Here is a 15,276-nt window from a genome sequence, read left to right on the forward strand (position 1 = left end):
GAGGGAGAGAATGAGATTCCTTAATTGTTGGCATTACCGTCATCGCCGCGAACGTCGCTGAGGCACTTGTAGCTACATCAGTCGTCAGTCACAGCTCACTGTCAACACTCTCTCACTCTTAGAATTGGCATTTGGCAAAGAAGAGAAGTGAAGATAGATTCGTTTCCGCAAATCCTCTCGAAACGATATCGTTAATATTCTAGATATTGTAGATTTTTCTTTTTTATTAGTACTGGTAGTCCAAGAATAGAGTCTAGACTAATCCAGATAATACACAAACTTTTTATTAAGAGTTTTGTATAAGTGCATTTCCGATAATTTAAATAAAAAATATTTCAATTCTATAACTCCTAGAGATTAATTCCATCAAGAGAATTCTCAAGACCACGTTTACCACTTAAACCAATCATAAGAATTTCTAGATATTGTAGACGAGTAAGAAAAGAGTAACGTTGATATAAATTTAGGAGGTAAGAAGTTGGTGCATACCATTTAAAAAATAATGTATGATGGAAAAGTACTAGAAATATATATATATATATATATATATATATATATATATATATATAAGACGGATACCGTGTGTCGTCTATTGTTGGACCAAACCACGTGCCGATAACCCAAATATGAGTGTCAGTCCTGAATTGACCAAAAAAAAAAAAAAAAACCTTATATTGACTCAAAACAAATTCTCTTGTTTTTCTAATTATTGCTTACGTCTAGTCCAAAAATAACTACATGTGTCGTATTGAATAAATGAACGGATAGAATTGAATGTGAATCCTGATGAATATATATAAATAGATCTAGTCCATTCATTTTTTAACGAGAAAATCTATTTTCAAATCTATTTGTATAGTCGAACTATTTAAAGGTATTTCATATAATAATTATGCAAAGACTCGCTAGTGGCAGGAAAATGATATTTCGCTTTATGGAGAATAATCAGATCATTCTCTTTTCCTTTCTTTTTCTTTTTTCTTTTTTATTTTTTTCCCAATATACGCATAAAATAATATAATAAAAAACTTCAATGGAAAACACCAAGACTGAACTCCATTCACTTTCAAAAGCATACATGTTATTGGCACTCGAGATTACTGACTCTAATGAATCAATATATTCCCACATTTCTGCAACACAGCTGAAGCATATAGCCAGCTGAGAATGATCTCTTCTTGTGCAGTTCTAGACAGACATGTGAAAAGGATTTTTAGTTACAATCTCAGGTGGGCTTGAATGGGGAGGTATTCAGGCCATCAAAATATAGATTCATATACCCCAACTCCACAACAGATTAAAGCAGATGCTAGATAATTGAATGAACATTCCACCTCTCAAACATCCCATTCTTTATACAATCTTATCATGATCTAAAGAGAGAATTCATAGCCAGCTTTCTGCATACAGAATAGCCTCCTTTTTACACTCCCTCCTGAAAATAAGAATTGGTGGAAGTTCCACTTTTCTCTCTTTCAGCTGGTAGAAGTATGGGATCACTGGAAAAAAACATCGATAGAGAAGCCTCAATCTGGACTATGCAAATCAAGGAATAAGATATTTCATATGGGGGCTATTTGAGACAACAGGGTATGGGAAAGAATGATTAGACAAAGGCATCAAGGGGTCTTTTTTTTTTAAAGTGAAGATTTGCAAAGGGTTTTGTTTAGGATCTGTCCCCTTCAAACTACTTCGAAAATAAACGACCCTCTTTAAGGCCAGGCGTTTGAAACCCCATAAGTCCACCATCTGCTGTATAACTGGAATGCCCGTTGAAGTTGTTGGCAACATATTGCTCGGATAATGCAAAGTTTCCCCCAGAGAATCTTATTGCTCCTCCATCCATCCTTAGACCCAATAGATCGTAGTTTTCTTGGGGTACACTTTTCAAACCAAGTTGACTTGGGGTGTTAAAGCCACCATCCATACCCTGAACAAGTGGAACTGGGAATCCAGTTCCCATGCTTGAGGTTGGAGTGCTGTTTTGGTTGAGACATTCTATAATACTAGAACCTGTTTGAGCAAAGCTTCCAAGTCTTTCTTCTTGCTGCATGTCAGGAAAGTAGTCACGATAAGTACTTGAATCAATCATCAGATTTGCGTTTTCTAAATTCAAAGCCCTCCAATTCCCAGCAGTTATTGGGTTAACATAATCGCATGAAGAAGTATCAAGCCTGTAATTCTCAGCACAGGGCTCTCTTAGGATAGCCGGTAATGTCAAATACATAGAAGAAGCTACCTTATCAGAGGAATCCGATGGGAATTTCTGGTTATCAGGTAATCCCAACCTTTCTCCTTTGGCCTTTTCAGTTGATGGCAGAAATCCAGCGGCTTGGACATAACCGACTTGATCTTCAAGTGCTTTTGAGCAATTATTAGAATCAGCCACCCGTCTGCCTTTTACGGATCTCTCTGAAGAGCCATCATTGCAGTTTGGAGCTCTTAAGCCTAACACTACACTCTTCTGATGTTGCACTTGGACGGACGGACCAGACTGAAATTTTGGCATGACAGATGACACCAATCTTGTTTCTCCATTTTCCTTGACTCTTGGAGCCATAGGTCCAATAGTTTTGCGACAATTAGCTCGATCTTCAGATGACTGATAGTGATTTACATAACCAGCTGCCTCATTGATATCACCAGACCTCTCTGCTGATCCATGATTGCAATTTTGATCTCTCATTCCAGACTTCAAATCTTTTTTACTCTGCATATAATTTTTCTCATAGTTGTTTTGATGCTGCACTTGGATGTTCTCCTTGAAGTTGTTTGAATGCGCTTGGGTTTTTTCCTTGAAGTTGTTTTGACGCTGCACTTCAATGGACTTCCTGAAGTTGTTTTGATGTTGCACTTGGAGGGTCTCCTCAAAGTTGTGATGCACTTGGATATTATCCTCAAATTTGTTTTGAAGCTGTATTCGGTTGTTCTCCAAGTTGTTTACATGCTGCCCTTGGATGTTCTCCCTTCCATAACTGCCTTTTTTACGTTTTGGTTTTGAAACAGTATCATCTGCCACCAATTTTTGCATTTCTTCCCTCATCCATCTAAACAAATTTTCTCTTGAATCTTTAAGATCCTCTAGTAAGGACTCCATGAAGATTTTAACATCACCCAGTGCATCCAGGTCAGAAGCACTAGTTTCATTCTTTTTTCTTTTAAGTTCTTCATGAGAATCCCTCCTCATTGCATCACTAACCAAATTTTCCTTTCTATTCCTTCCACTATGCGTTTTTTCAGATTTCCCATTTTTAATCTGCACCCCAGTGCCAGCAACGTTCTTCCCCTTCAGCTGAAATCTACTGGTATCTGTGGACTCATCATTTTCGTGAGAAGTAAAGCTGGAGACTAGTTTATGCTTCTTCAGAACCGGCTGGCCACTTGAACTTGATTTGGACTCTTCACTTGAAGAATCAAGCTCATTGTCTCTCCTAACCTCCCACCTCTGCTGAAATTTCAGTGCGTCTCCAATATTAGAGCTAGGGGGCATCATTAAAATCAGAGCTTTACAGAGTTGGAACTGCTACTACAGGATGGATTTCTAGAGAAGCTCCAGCTTAAAATGCTTCAATTGGTTTCTTGAAGCACGAAAGCTGTTAAACAGAACTATTTCCTCCCAAATTGGAGCTCAAACTCATTTCACGGTCAAATCAATGACGTAGTACCACACCTTGTGAACAAAATTTCAGCGAATTGGCCCCAAGGAAATCAAAATTTTCTTCTATCTTGCAAAGGAACAGCCACAGATAAATTAGAATGATTGGAGGGGATAGGAACATAGCAAACATCAAAAGTTCCTCACTGAAAAGCATTATAACCTATAAACCAACCCCCGGGGCGGGGGGACTTGGAGCAAGACAAGATTTCACTTCAAAATTGTATTTTTGGATCATAGAGCAAGAAGAAAAAAAGGTTTCACAAAGCCAAACATAGGGAAGAAAACCAATTTTATTTTTACAACTGTCCAGACCAGATCAGCACCTAGAATTAACAGCATTCAAAGAAAACCCAGATGTAAAAGCAATGACACCTAACTCTTACAAGTTCATAAGGCCAATATTACGCTTAGCCACAAAGCAAACAATCATGACCAGAAAAGAATCCAAATAGTGAACTCTCAAATGTCAAAGCTTCTCAACAACAACGTTCAGAAACCAATAACATATCACAAGAACCATAGGAAGAGCATCAACCCAATTAGTTCAATTCAGAAAGAACATTACTCTTAAAAAGAAAAACTCAACGAGGATATAACAAAACGTAATAAACAGGCACTAAGCTCTAAGCAGAAGAAAATTTCAAATATTATCTCACATAACCAGAAACTTTGATCAAAAGACAGCATCGAATAAGCAAGAAAAAGAACATCTAATAAGCAAAAAGTTCACGAGGATCAGTTTTGGGGATTCATATTTTTCTAACCATTTATCAGCGGATGAAATTCGGTGCGAAGCAAGAAATTCCCATCCAGCCATCCTCACGAGTCATGGCCAAAACCTCTATTTCTCAGTGGAGAACTCTTTTTTTTTTTTTTTTTTACTTTCTGAACTTATTTATTTATCAAGCTAGGCCTCTCCAAAAGGTAAAAACAATGCATTTTGTGCTGTCTGTGTAAATGTTGTTTCCATGTTTGCAGAATGAATTGCCGTATTTGGAGAGTCAGTGAGTTGGGTGGAGAGTGGCAGAGAGAGTTATGGAGATTTCTCTCTTTCCAATAAGTTGGTCTGGTGAATGATTGCTAAGTTAATCATCAATGGCTTTTTTAATTATTCTTCGTCCAAAAAGTTTTATTTTTTATTTTTTACACTCAAATTCTCAACCCCAACTCCTTTTATCTGTTCCCACCAAATCTCAGTACTATCATGCAGGAAAATAAAGTTTGCCTTTGCCATACATCGCGTTGCCTTCCCTTGTTCGAATCTCTGCTGCTCAAAAATTATTTCTATGAAATTATTTTTATATATTTTTTTGTATACTTTATTAATGTAATTAATTGTATTATTTTTTTAATATAAAATAATTATTTTGATCAATCATATTAGTGAAGTGCGTAAAGATTATGTAAAAATGATTATATATAATAGAACTATATTATTAGTAAATTAGTATTTATATTAAAATTCTAATAATAAAAACACACGCCGTGCATAATTAAATATATATAATAATTTTCTATTTTCAACAATATTGCCATAAATTTCTACTTCCATATTGGTTCCGTTTTCCTCAGGTCTGAATTACTGCAAATCAAAAACCGCTTTAGGATACAATTAAAAGGTATCATTGCCTTCTTTATGAAAAATTGAATAGCATAGCTAATTAGACATTATGGGAAAATAGATTTATGCATTAAGTTATCACTTAGAATTACATTCCAAATTACTAAAATTATTAATCTATACCTAATCTGTCATTTGTTTTTGGGCAATGCTAAATGCATTCACATAAAAGTTATATATCTACGTGGCTTTCTCATCTGTACATCACTTTATTAAAAAATATATAAGAAAAAAATTGTGAAAAGTAACGTGGATAGGTAAGTTTTTTATGAGTACATTTAACATTTTCTTTTTTTTTTTTTTTTAATAATTTACATCATTTGACACTCACGCTCACATCGTGATCATAGAAATTATCAAAGAAATAATATGGATTGAGGTGTATAAAATGCACTTTGTTGTGAGAAATACTCTGGTTACAAAATGATTATATAAAAATAATTTTATAAATTGATATATTTTGATGTGATTTATCAAATTATAAAATTAATTTTATTATAAAATAGATCTAATAAATGAGATAAAATCATGTTAATTTATAAAATTATTTTTATTTAATTTCTTTATGCATGTCTTATTGACCATATCAATCAACTTTTTCTTTTTGTTTTTACCCTATATGTGTAAGGCCAATCCAGTGGCTAAAACTAAAGGCAGGTTGAGGGATGAGATGAGAATTTTATGTTTTATTTGAGAGTTTAAAATATTATATTTTAATATTATTATTATTTTGAGATTTGAAAAATGTGAATTGAGATTTAAAAAAGTTAAATTGTTTATTATATTTTGTATGAGGATTTGAAAAAGGTGTAATGATGAGACGAGATGAAAATTTTATGTCTCATTCCATCCCAAATCTGCCCTTTAAGTCATATTTTTTTTTTTTTTTTTGGGAATTGGGCACGAACAGATTGATAATATGATCAAAAGAACTCCTTTTTCGGGCTTGATGCTTGCAAAATGGGAGAAAAATGCCCAAAAACGTTGGTGAAACATAACTAATATTTGATATTGCGGTAACGTTCCACTTTATAATACCAAACTTCCTAAATGGAAATTGATTTATTTAATTTTTACTAATCGGAAATCAATATAAATATTTATATATATATATATGAGAAAATATATTTATAACTATGAATTGTGTAACTGTCGCGTAATTATTTTGAAAAAAGTGAATAAAACATGATATCTACATAAAAAAATTAATTTTTTAATAGTAGACTACACTCTTTTTCAAAACGATTACGCGACGTTTATACATTTCATGATTGTACGTAAAATTACTCTATATATATTCATATTATATTTATATCTATCCAAGCAAGAGGAATAATCTCCATTTTTGGTTACTAAAATTAGGATACATGTATACAGGTGTCTTTTCCATCTATATCTGTATTTATTATCATGCACAGCTCAGTGCGTTATTTTTTGAGTTATGATTTTCACGTTTTTACCAAAAAGACTTCTTACTTTTTAAACTTTCTAATTATATTTTATGGATGTAATAAAAATTATGAATGAGATCCTTTCATCGTACTACATCAAATGGATTAACGGTATCTTTGTAACGTGACACTCAATGGGAGTATAAATCCTCAACCAATCAACTAAGAAAAAAACCCAAAAAAAAAAAAAAAACTTGTTACATCAGTTTAAAAATCAATGAAAGCATTTAGAAATAATATATATATATAAAAAGAGAAATTATCTAGTCACAAAGAGATTTCATAAAAATAAATTTATAAACTAACGTGACTTGATGTGATACATCATATTATAACACTTTCCATATATAAAATAATAGCAGTAAAATAAGGGGAAAAAAAAAAAATAGGATGAAAGGGAGGGGTGTACTCCTTTCTTTGTGAATTATTTAAAAAAAAAATGGAGTAAGAAGCCTTTGTGCAACAGTATGCTACATGGTACAAACACCTGCTACAAAATTTTACATTCAACCAAAGTTTTTGAGTTTCCATGGTGTTTAAAGAATCACAAAGATCCCGCAGCTGCAGAGGAATTAAAGCTAACATCATATCCATCCAAGAATGCTTTTCATAACGAGAAACTCTACTTACAATCTCCCTTGCAGAACCTGAGCAACCGGCGCTACTTTTCATGAAAAATTTTATTTTGTTAAGTCCTTATCATTTCGTTCCCTCTCTCTTTTTCTATCAATTTTTTTTAGCTTCTTCTTCCTCCCGATGAAGAAGAAAACAACCTGAATGGTCATCCGAACTCCAAAGTCTGCAATGGCTCGAGATCTCCGGGCAGCTTAGCTGCCAAAGCCTCCGCAAAGTCTGCAATGGCATGATGCACATACAGAACTGTAGAGTGCTGCAAGCTCCTTGTCTGGTTAACAATTGCTTCCACCACATTTGGGTGACAGTGCCTGCAACAGACAGTGGCTATCCCACCGAAGGCATCCAAATATCTACGGCCATTTTCATCATACAAATACTGCATTTTCCCATCTATCAAATAATTTAACTGTAAAACAAGATACAAACTTTTTCACTACCAAGTATCATTCGCACTCAAGATCACCCATTTGTTTAAGACTCGAAAAAAGGTAAGATTTTGCATTGGTTTCTACATATCCGATAAAGCTAAAAGAATATAGAAATGAATGAATGAGGTGTCGAGATATTTGTCTATATAAAAAACTTGCCGGGTTCTTGTATAAGTGCAATATAGAAGGGCTGAGGTACTCCTTGCGCTTCTCCAACATCTCAGATGCAGATGGGCCAGTGTAAGGGGGAGGAATGTAGTCGAAATGGGGTATTTTGGGCACGAGAAAATCATCTTCTTCTTCGTGTGTGTTTTGAGTATGGTTATGGGCTAGCTGGGAGAGGCAGCGAGGCCGCCGCAGCCAGAAATTTATTTGAGATAGTGTGCTTTGGAAGATCCTCTGCATCTTCTTCTTCTTCAATGCTACTGCAAAAGAGGAGACAAAGAGCGTCTAAGATGAACAAGTTGTGCATGAAACAAAAACATGACGCAGAGGAGAGAAATGTAGAGGGAGGAAGAAGAAGGTAAAAAAAAATTGATAGAGAAAGAGAGAGAACGAAATGATAAAGACTTAAAAAATAAAATTTTTCATGAAAAGTAGTGCAAGTAGTGCCGGTTGCACGGAGTTCCGCAATAGCAGTTGTAAGTAGAGTTTCACTTAATAGAAAACCTCAGTAAAGCATCACTAAAAGATCAATCGGGCATCAACCACCTCTGCTATTATTAAGCATTAGCTACTCACATCAGAACTCAGCAACCAACATTACATGGCTAAAGCTACAGCAATCAGCTAAACAAATCCTTTGTCAGCACCACATCGATCAACCAACGGTCCAACCTTGAGTGCAAAGAAAAGAAAACAAGTACAAGTCATGGGTTTTTCCCCCTGCCCTCAGAGAACAAGCTTTCAAAATCAGCTACGAGGCGAGGTAACAGTACGCCATCACTTAAATTACTAGAAGTGTATTCAAACAGGCAGATTACTACAGCTCATTTCACTACTTTCATCTACTTGGTATTGTTGTGTCCACTAAAGCTTTTATTATCTCATGTTACAGATATAAGGGCAATGCCCCTTTTAGTGGAAGAAACCTTACTTTTTAACCATATGGTGCTATCTAACTAAACAAAGTTTCAATCGGCCGCGTAGGGTTTCTCTTAAATTCGTGCGGTACAAGATTATTTGGAATTTTGGATGAACTTGGATTCTTCCATTGCAGTCTGCAGTGCCCCTTTCGCTCTGTTTTTCCTATTTCTCACTTTTTCCTTTCCATTCCCCATACTCTATTCAACTATTCAACCTTTTCAAACTTACATATCCCAGAGATCTAAACGATCAAATCATTCAATAAAATTCATTAGCTTCACACACCAATGATTCGTTACTGTATTCTTACCGTGCTCTTTTCAAGCAAGGAGCGCCAGTCATTGGCTTCAACAAATAGCATGCATAATGTGACCAAAACCACTACATGTTCTCACGGTGTCTTAAGAAATTGAAGAGGATCTGTGAATAAGTTCTTAAAGTTTGATCAAGCAAATCACCTGAAAGCGCTTACTCATTTCTTGGACTATGTCGAATGTGCCTTTAGATTGAAGAGACTTTTTTCCTTCCCACTTTGTGATATTTATGCATAAATTATAAAAGAAAAAAAATGGAGATTCAGGAACTTGTAACCACCATATCACCCTCCTCGCCCATGGCAACAGCACAACGTACAGCCACTCGTCTAATATCATGCAGGAAAAGCCTATGACCATTTGGAAGAGGTGGGTAGTGATCATTCTCACCAAAATTCAGGTAATCATGCATTGTCATCCTACGCCAGCCAGCGTATCATCCAAAGTGTCCACTAATGAAGATCAAACATCCAGGCAAATAAATTATGCTTCCAGGAGTTTAAGCAACCGTGCTCAACGTCCCATGGCTTCATGCATGCCTTTTATCAAATAGGCAGTGGTTGTCTCTTCGATGGATACCTATAGAAAGAAGAGGCCAATGCTGGAAGAATCGCGCGGTGTCCTCCACAATCACCAATGCCTTACACCCTAAAGTCACCCTCTTCGAGATTCCTGGCGGTAGATTTGCTGGGACTTGGATACTCCGTGCGTGGATTCCTCGGCGACTTCCGGTGGGTCATCGTCTGAGGTTCCGATCGCGGCGGGCGGTCGGAGAGTGAGAAATGGAGAGAAAGAGGGTTGAATTTGAAGGAGGAAATACGCGGTTTGATGGAAAAGAAGTGGGATGGCGGAGGACACGGCGAGTGTGGGATAAAGAGGAAATTGAAGGCCGTCACAGAGAGAGAGGGAGGGAGAGAGCGCCGCCCGGAGGGGGGGGGGGGGGGTGTGTGTGTGTGTTCAGAATTGGAGGGAAAGACTGTGATTGGCGGGTCTATGCGTGTCTAAACTCCGACTTTTGCAGACGATGGAAGCAGTTACGCCCAACTGTCAATCACTAAAATAAGACCTTCGACTACAAAAATTACTTCCGGCTCCAATCATCTCAAAAATATTTCAACAAAATATATGCTTCTGAGCTTCTTTTTTTTTTTTTTTTTTTTTTTTTTTTTCAACAAAATATGTTTTTGAGCTTTTAGGGCAATCTTAACTTAAAAATTTTAAGAAGAATAATATTATATATCAGTTATTATTTATTTTCACATTTTAAATCTATAATTTTTTTTATAAAAAGTAGGATGTGAGGTGATAAATAGTGACTGAGATAATAACTTTTTTTATGAATTATTTTCCTTTTTTACTATTTTAAATGATATTTGTAATTTTAAGTTGTACATATTTTATGTATTTAAAAAAATAGATAAATTTAATAATTATATGAAAATTTTATTTGTTAATAATAAATATTAGTTTTTTTTAAAAAAAAAAGAGTGAGATATTTATGCATCATCTTAAAATCTCAATACTATATCTATCATTATTCTAAAAAATAATTTAGCTTTTGTTTTTAAGCCTCAAGCGAACATCAATACCGTAGATTTTTTTTTTATCAACAGTAACAAATTTACCGATGCGCACTATAATCAATCATTAAATTTATTATTTTAAAAATTAAGAATTACTCTAATAATTTATAAATAATGCCACGTCTGTCACTTCTTAAAAATAAGAAACTTTCCTTTGCGACATGCACCTTAATTGTTTTTGAATAATTTATATTTTCCAAAAGAAAAAAAAAATCACCAAATGATTGCTGGATAAAAAGAAATGAAATTCAATTACCATTAATATTGATGCTTAAATAAAATGGGACTTCGTTTGCATTCTTGTCCCATTTAATTTAAAAGAGGATCCATGTCCGACTTTTAAACCCTATTGTTTTTAGATTTATTAATTGCTACCTTCCCCGACAGAATAAATAGCATCGACAGAGGCAACTTTTTTTTTTTTTTTTTTTTTAATGATACACGCAACATATTTTATAATACATATTTTAAAATGTGAGTATTTTTATAAAATAATGTTACTTTTTATAAAATTTTATAAAATATTATTTATTTTAAAACATAATTGTGTAATGTATTGTAAAAAGTGAGTGTATTTATCATTTTTCTTTTATTCTCAAGTAATGTTACATGTACGTATTTTTTTTATACGGACATTTTAGTCTTATTATTTAAGTTTATTTATCTCACTAATAAGTTAGATACTAATTACATTAAAGAATTAGTAATTGTTAATAATAAATAATAAATTATAAGTTTAGTATTTAAAAAACTATAATATTAAACTTATATGGTGACACATGTGTAAACTGTAAACTGGAAAATTGGATCGGACCAAAATTGAACTGAAAAAATCGAAAGTTTCAATTTCGATGATGAATTAATCTGTATCGATTCTTAAGGGTTTAACAGGAGACGTCGTCCAGCCTATGGGGGTCATCACCCTACCAATATTGGCGGGAGAACACCCCCACATTTCTTCAATCATGGTAGATTTTTAAGTAGTGAAGTCCCTCTCATCCTACAACGTCATCTTGAGGCGCCCTGTATTAAATAGATTAAGAGTTGTGACGTCGACCTATCATTTAAAGATGAAATTCCCAACGATCACGGGGCATAGGAGAGGTCAGAGGTTAACAGGTGATGGCTAATGAATGCTACATGCAAGAGCTGAAACCCATTAAGATGGGCATTCATGCGATAGAGCTCACGGTTGAAGGAAAGGTCGCCATCCTCTGTCCCCCCAAGTCACTCTTGCAAGAAGAGGAAGCCAAGAACGAGCAGGTATTGACACGAGCAAAACCAGTTCAATGAGAATTAGTGGAATAATTAAAAGGGTAAAAAGGTCTAGACCAAAAGTCTAAGATTCCACGATCTAAATGAGGCTCATCGGTCTGGCAAAGTGAAGATAATGACCTTTGGTGGTCTTGTCCCACCAGGTGAGAGGCATGTTTGGTCTGACTCAAGAATAATGAGATGCTGACAAAGGTTGCCAGGGGTGACATACGCCGACCTGTCAGCCGCCTTGAATCATCACCAACACGTGGCTACTAAGAAACATGTGGGAGAAGGTATAACCATTATTCATTTGGAAAAATGAAGATGGGCCCGCCAGGACAGGCTAAGAAGGTGTAAACTCCTCAAATCCCTAGAAAACAACTGCTAGGAAGCATGTGAGAGAGGCAACCATAACTCCTACCCCAATGAAGGAAAGGTGGGCGCTGCCGCAGCAAGATGAGAGACAACCGAAATGATGGTCGTGAAGCAGTAACCATGGGAGTGTGTGCTGAAAGAACAACCATGACTCTTTCCGCAAAGAGAGAGGGACTCATCTGACCTGACTAAGAGGGCATCAAGACGCGAGTCAAAGCTCAACGCCGCATTAATTATTTTCCTTAGGATATCACGCCGCCAAATTGATTCATGTGCACGAGGCACAATAGGACAACCCCTTGGGATGAAAGCAACAACATTCCAAATTACCTAGTATAAAAGTCCACTCAAAGTATGATCAAACTCATGAAATTTACGGGCAAGAAAAATATGGCCTAAAAATCAAAATTAACTTAAGCATCAGAGGGTCCCCTGACCACCGAGCTCTCTTTTTTATTTGTATATTTGCAAGTCTCTTGATCCACCTCCAAGTTGTCTGAGGAGTCATTTTGATACGTACAGAATATGTCTGAAACAGCAGTGAATAATTTGTGAATAGTTAACTGTTTGTAAATAATAGTGATATAATATGAGAATATCTATAATAGTTTTGTTCCCAAACATACTCAAGAGTAGTGACCATGACTTTTGAAAGAAACTCGTATTTGGGCCCTCGTGAATGCCATTGCTCTCTCTCTCTCTCTCTCTCTCTCCAAATTTGAGCTCTATTTTCTGCTTATACTTTAAGGTGCGTTCGAGAACACAACTGTTATCAAACTATTTTATTATTATTTACAAATAGTTTACTACTTACAAATAATTTACTATTGTTTAGGAATTATTTATTATTATTTTTTCTACTATTTATAAATTATTTCACTGTTATTCATAGATAATTTGAGATATTTTTAACATCCGAATAGAGTCTAGTGATACTGGATCAAATTTAGATACTACGATGCACGACTTTTCCCTTTTTATTCTAGCAAAAAGAAAATGTAAATGCCTATTTTGTGAGCACTAAGTTCTGTTTGGGAACACAATTGTTCTCATACATTCTTAGGCTCAGTTTGGATACCAAAACCATCTCAATCTATTTCGTTTCATTTCATCATTACAATTTTTACAGATTTCCATATAAAATATAATAAACAATTCAACTTTTTCAAATCCTAAAATAATAATAATAATATTAAAAAAAATTATAACAATATTTTATTAACTTTTAACTTTTATCTAATATCATCTCATCTCATTTCACTATCTAAATCTCACCTTAAACGATTTCTCTATTATTCACAAACTTTTATTGTTATTCACAAATGATTCAAATGACAATGCTAAAGCCGCCGCTTGGGACTCTTGTTGGCTCTAGCATGTATTTTTTTTAAAGTTATTTTTTTACATAGATTTTTTAACACTTTTAAATATTTAAAAAATAAATAAATTTAGATTATCATTAAAAAACATTTTTTTAATCAGAAAATTAAAAAAAATCATTAAAAAATACTTCCTTAATAACAAAGTAAAATAAAAATATTTTTTTATGATATTGTGAATTTTTCTAAAAAAATATTTAAAATTGTTAAAAAAATCTATATAAAAAATAACTTAAAAAACACAAAAATATACCTACTAGAGCCTAACAAAAGCCCTTAATTGTGGTTCTAGCATTATTCATAATTCAAAATACTCTTTTAGAGTCTAAGGGCAAGTTTGGGGGGTGAGATGAGAATTTTGTATTTTGTTTGAGAGTTTAAAATATTGTGTTTTAATATTATTATTGTATTGGAATTTGAAAAAGGTGAATTGAGATTTGAAAAAGTTGAATTGTTTATTATATTTTGTATGAGGATTTGAAAAAGGTGTAATGATGAAATGAGATGAGATGAGAATTTTGTGTCTCATCCCATCCCCCAAACCTGCCCTAAGGGCTTGTTTGTTTTCGGAGATGAGATGAGATGAGTTGAGATTAAAGTTAAAAAGTTGAATAAAATATTATTATAATATATTTTTTAATATTATTTTTGTTTTGAAATTTGAAAAAGTTGAATTGTTTATTTTATTTAGTATTAAAAGTTGAAAAAATTGTAATGATTATATGAGATGAGATGAAATGAGATAAGATGTTTTCTGAAAGTAAACGAGGCCTAAGATACGTCGTACTGAACCAGACTCAACCATTTTGCGCCATACTCAAGTGTCCTTTCAAGATCATTAGACTGTTTTTAGAATGCGTACGTAGCCTGGTTTGCTTCTAAGACTAAAATTTTAAATTTTAAAACTTTTGAAAATCTCTCATTTAATTATTATAATTTTTTTTTAAATTTTTACACAAAATAAAATAAACAATTCAAATTTTTTAAATTTTAAAATAAAAATAATATTAAAAAATATATTCTAACAATATTTTATTCAACTTTTTAACTTTAATATCAATTTATATGAACTCATCTTTAAAAACAAACGAGGCCAGTCTAGCATTTTCTTTTCTAAAATTTATAACAAAAGTAAAGTCCTGTTTGGATAGTTAATTGGTTTTATTTCATCCTATCTCAATATTTAAACATTATTAAGATGCAAACAGTTTTTAATTTATTTCTCGTACATTTTCATTTAATAATGATAATTTTTCTAAACTTTCACATAAAATAAAAAAATAATTCAATTTTTTCAAATCTCAAAACAAAAATTATATTATAATAATATTTTAATTTAACTTTTTATCTCTCATTTCTTAAAACTTAATAAAAATTTTAACTCAAATTATTTTACTATTATTTACATATTTATTCATCTAATCTTATTTGACTATTCAAATGAGGCTTAGGGCCCGTTTGTTTTCAGAGATGAGATGAGATGAGATG

General features: G+C 33.6%; 1 protein-coding gene and 1 long non-coding RNA gene across 4 annotated transcripts; both read right to left on the reverse strand.

The window, feature by feature from the left end:
- Nucleotides 1-1,046: 1,046 nt before the first annotated feature.
- LOC121234327 lies at nucleotides 1,047-4,744 on the reverse strand. 3 transcript variants are annotated; one of them, XM_041130232.1, is made up of 2 exons: nucleotides 4,423-4,744; nucleotides 1,047-3,670 (listed from the first exon to the last, which is right to left on the reverse strand). In XM_041130232.1, the coding sequence occupies exon 2, from the start codon at nucleotides 3,491-3,493 to the stop codon at nucleotides 1,688-1,690; it is 1,806 nt and encodes a 601-aa protein (XP_040986166.1). In that variant the 5' UTR covers nucleotides 3,494-3,670; nucleotides 4,423-4,744; the 3' UTR covers nucleotides 1,047-1,687. The 3 variants fall into 3 exon arrangements, with proteins under 3 accessions (XP_040986166.1, XP_040986165.1, XP_040986164.1); XM_041130231.1 differs by having other exon boundaries at nucleotides 1,047-3,721; XM_041130230.1 differs by having other exon boundaries at nucleotides 1,047-3,725.
- Nucleotides 4,745-8,481: 3,737 nt separating this feature from the next.
- LOC121234333 lies at nucleotides 8,482-9,531 on the reverse strand. Its single transcript, XR_005934369.1, has 2 exons — nucleotides 9,191-9,531; nucleotides 8,482-8,631 (listed from the first exon to the last, which is right to left on the reverse strand). It is a non-coding gene; the product is annotated as an uncharacterized LOC121234333 (long non-coding RNA).
- Between the last annotated feature and the right edge of the window lie 5,745 nt (nucleotides 9,532-15,276).

Source organism: Juglans microcarpa x Juglans regia, chromosome 6D, assembly GCF_004785595.1.
Source record: "Juglans microcarpa x Juglans regia isolate MS1-56 chromosome 6D, Jm3101_v1.0, whole genome shotgun sequence".
NCBI classification, from domain to species: Eukaryota; Viridiplantae; Streptophyta; class Magnoliopsida; order Fagales; family Juglandaceae; genus Juglans; species Juglans microcarpa x Juglans regia.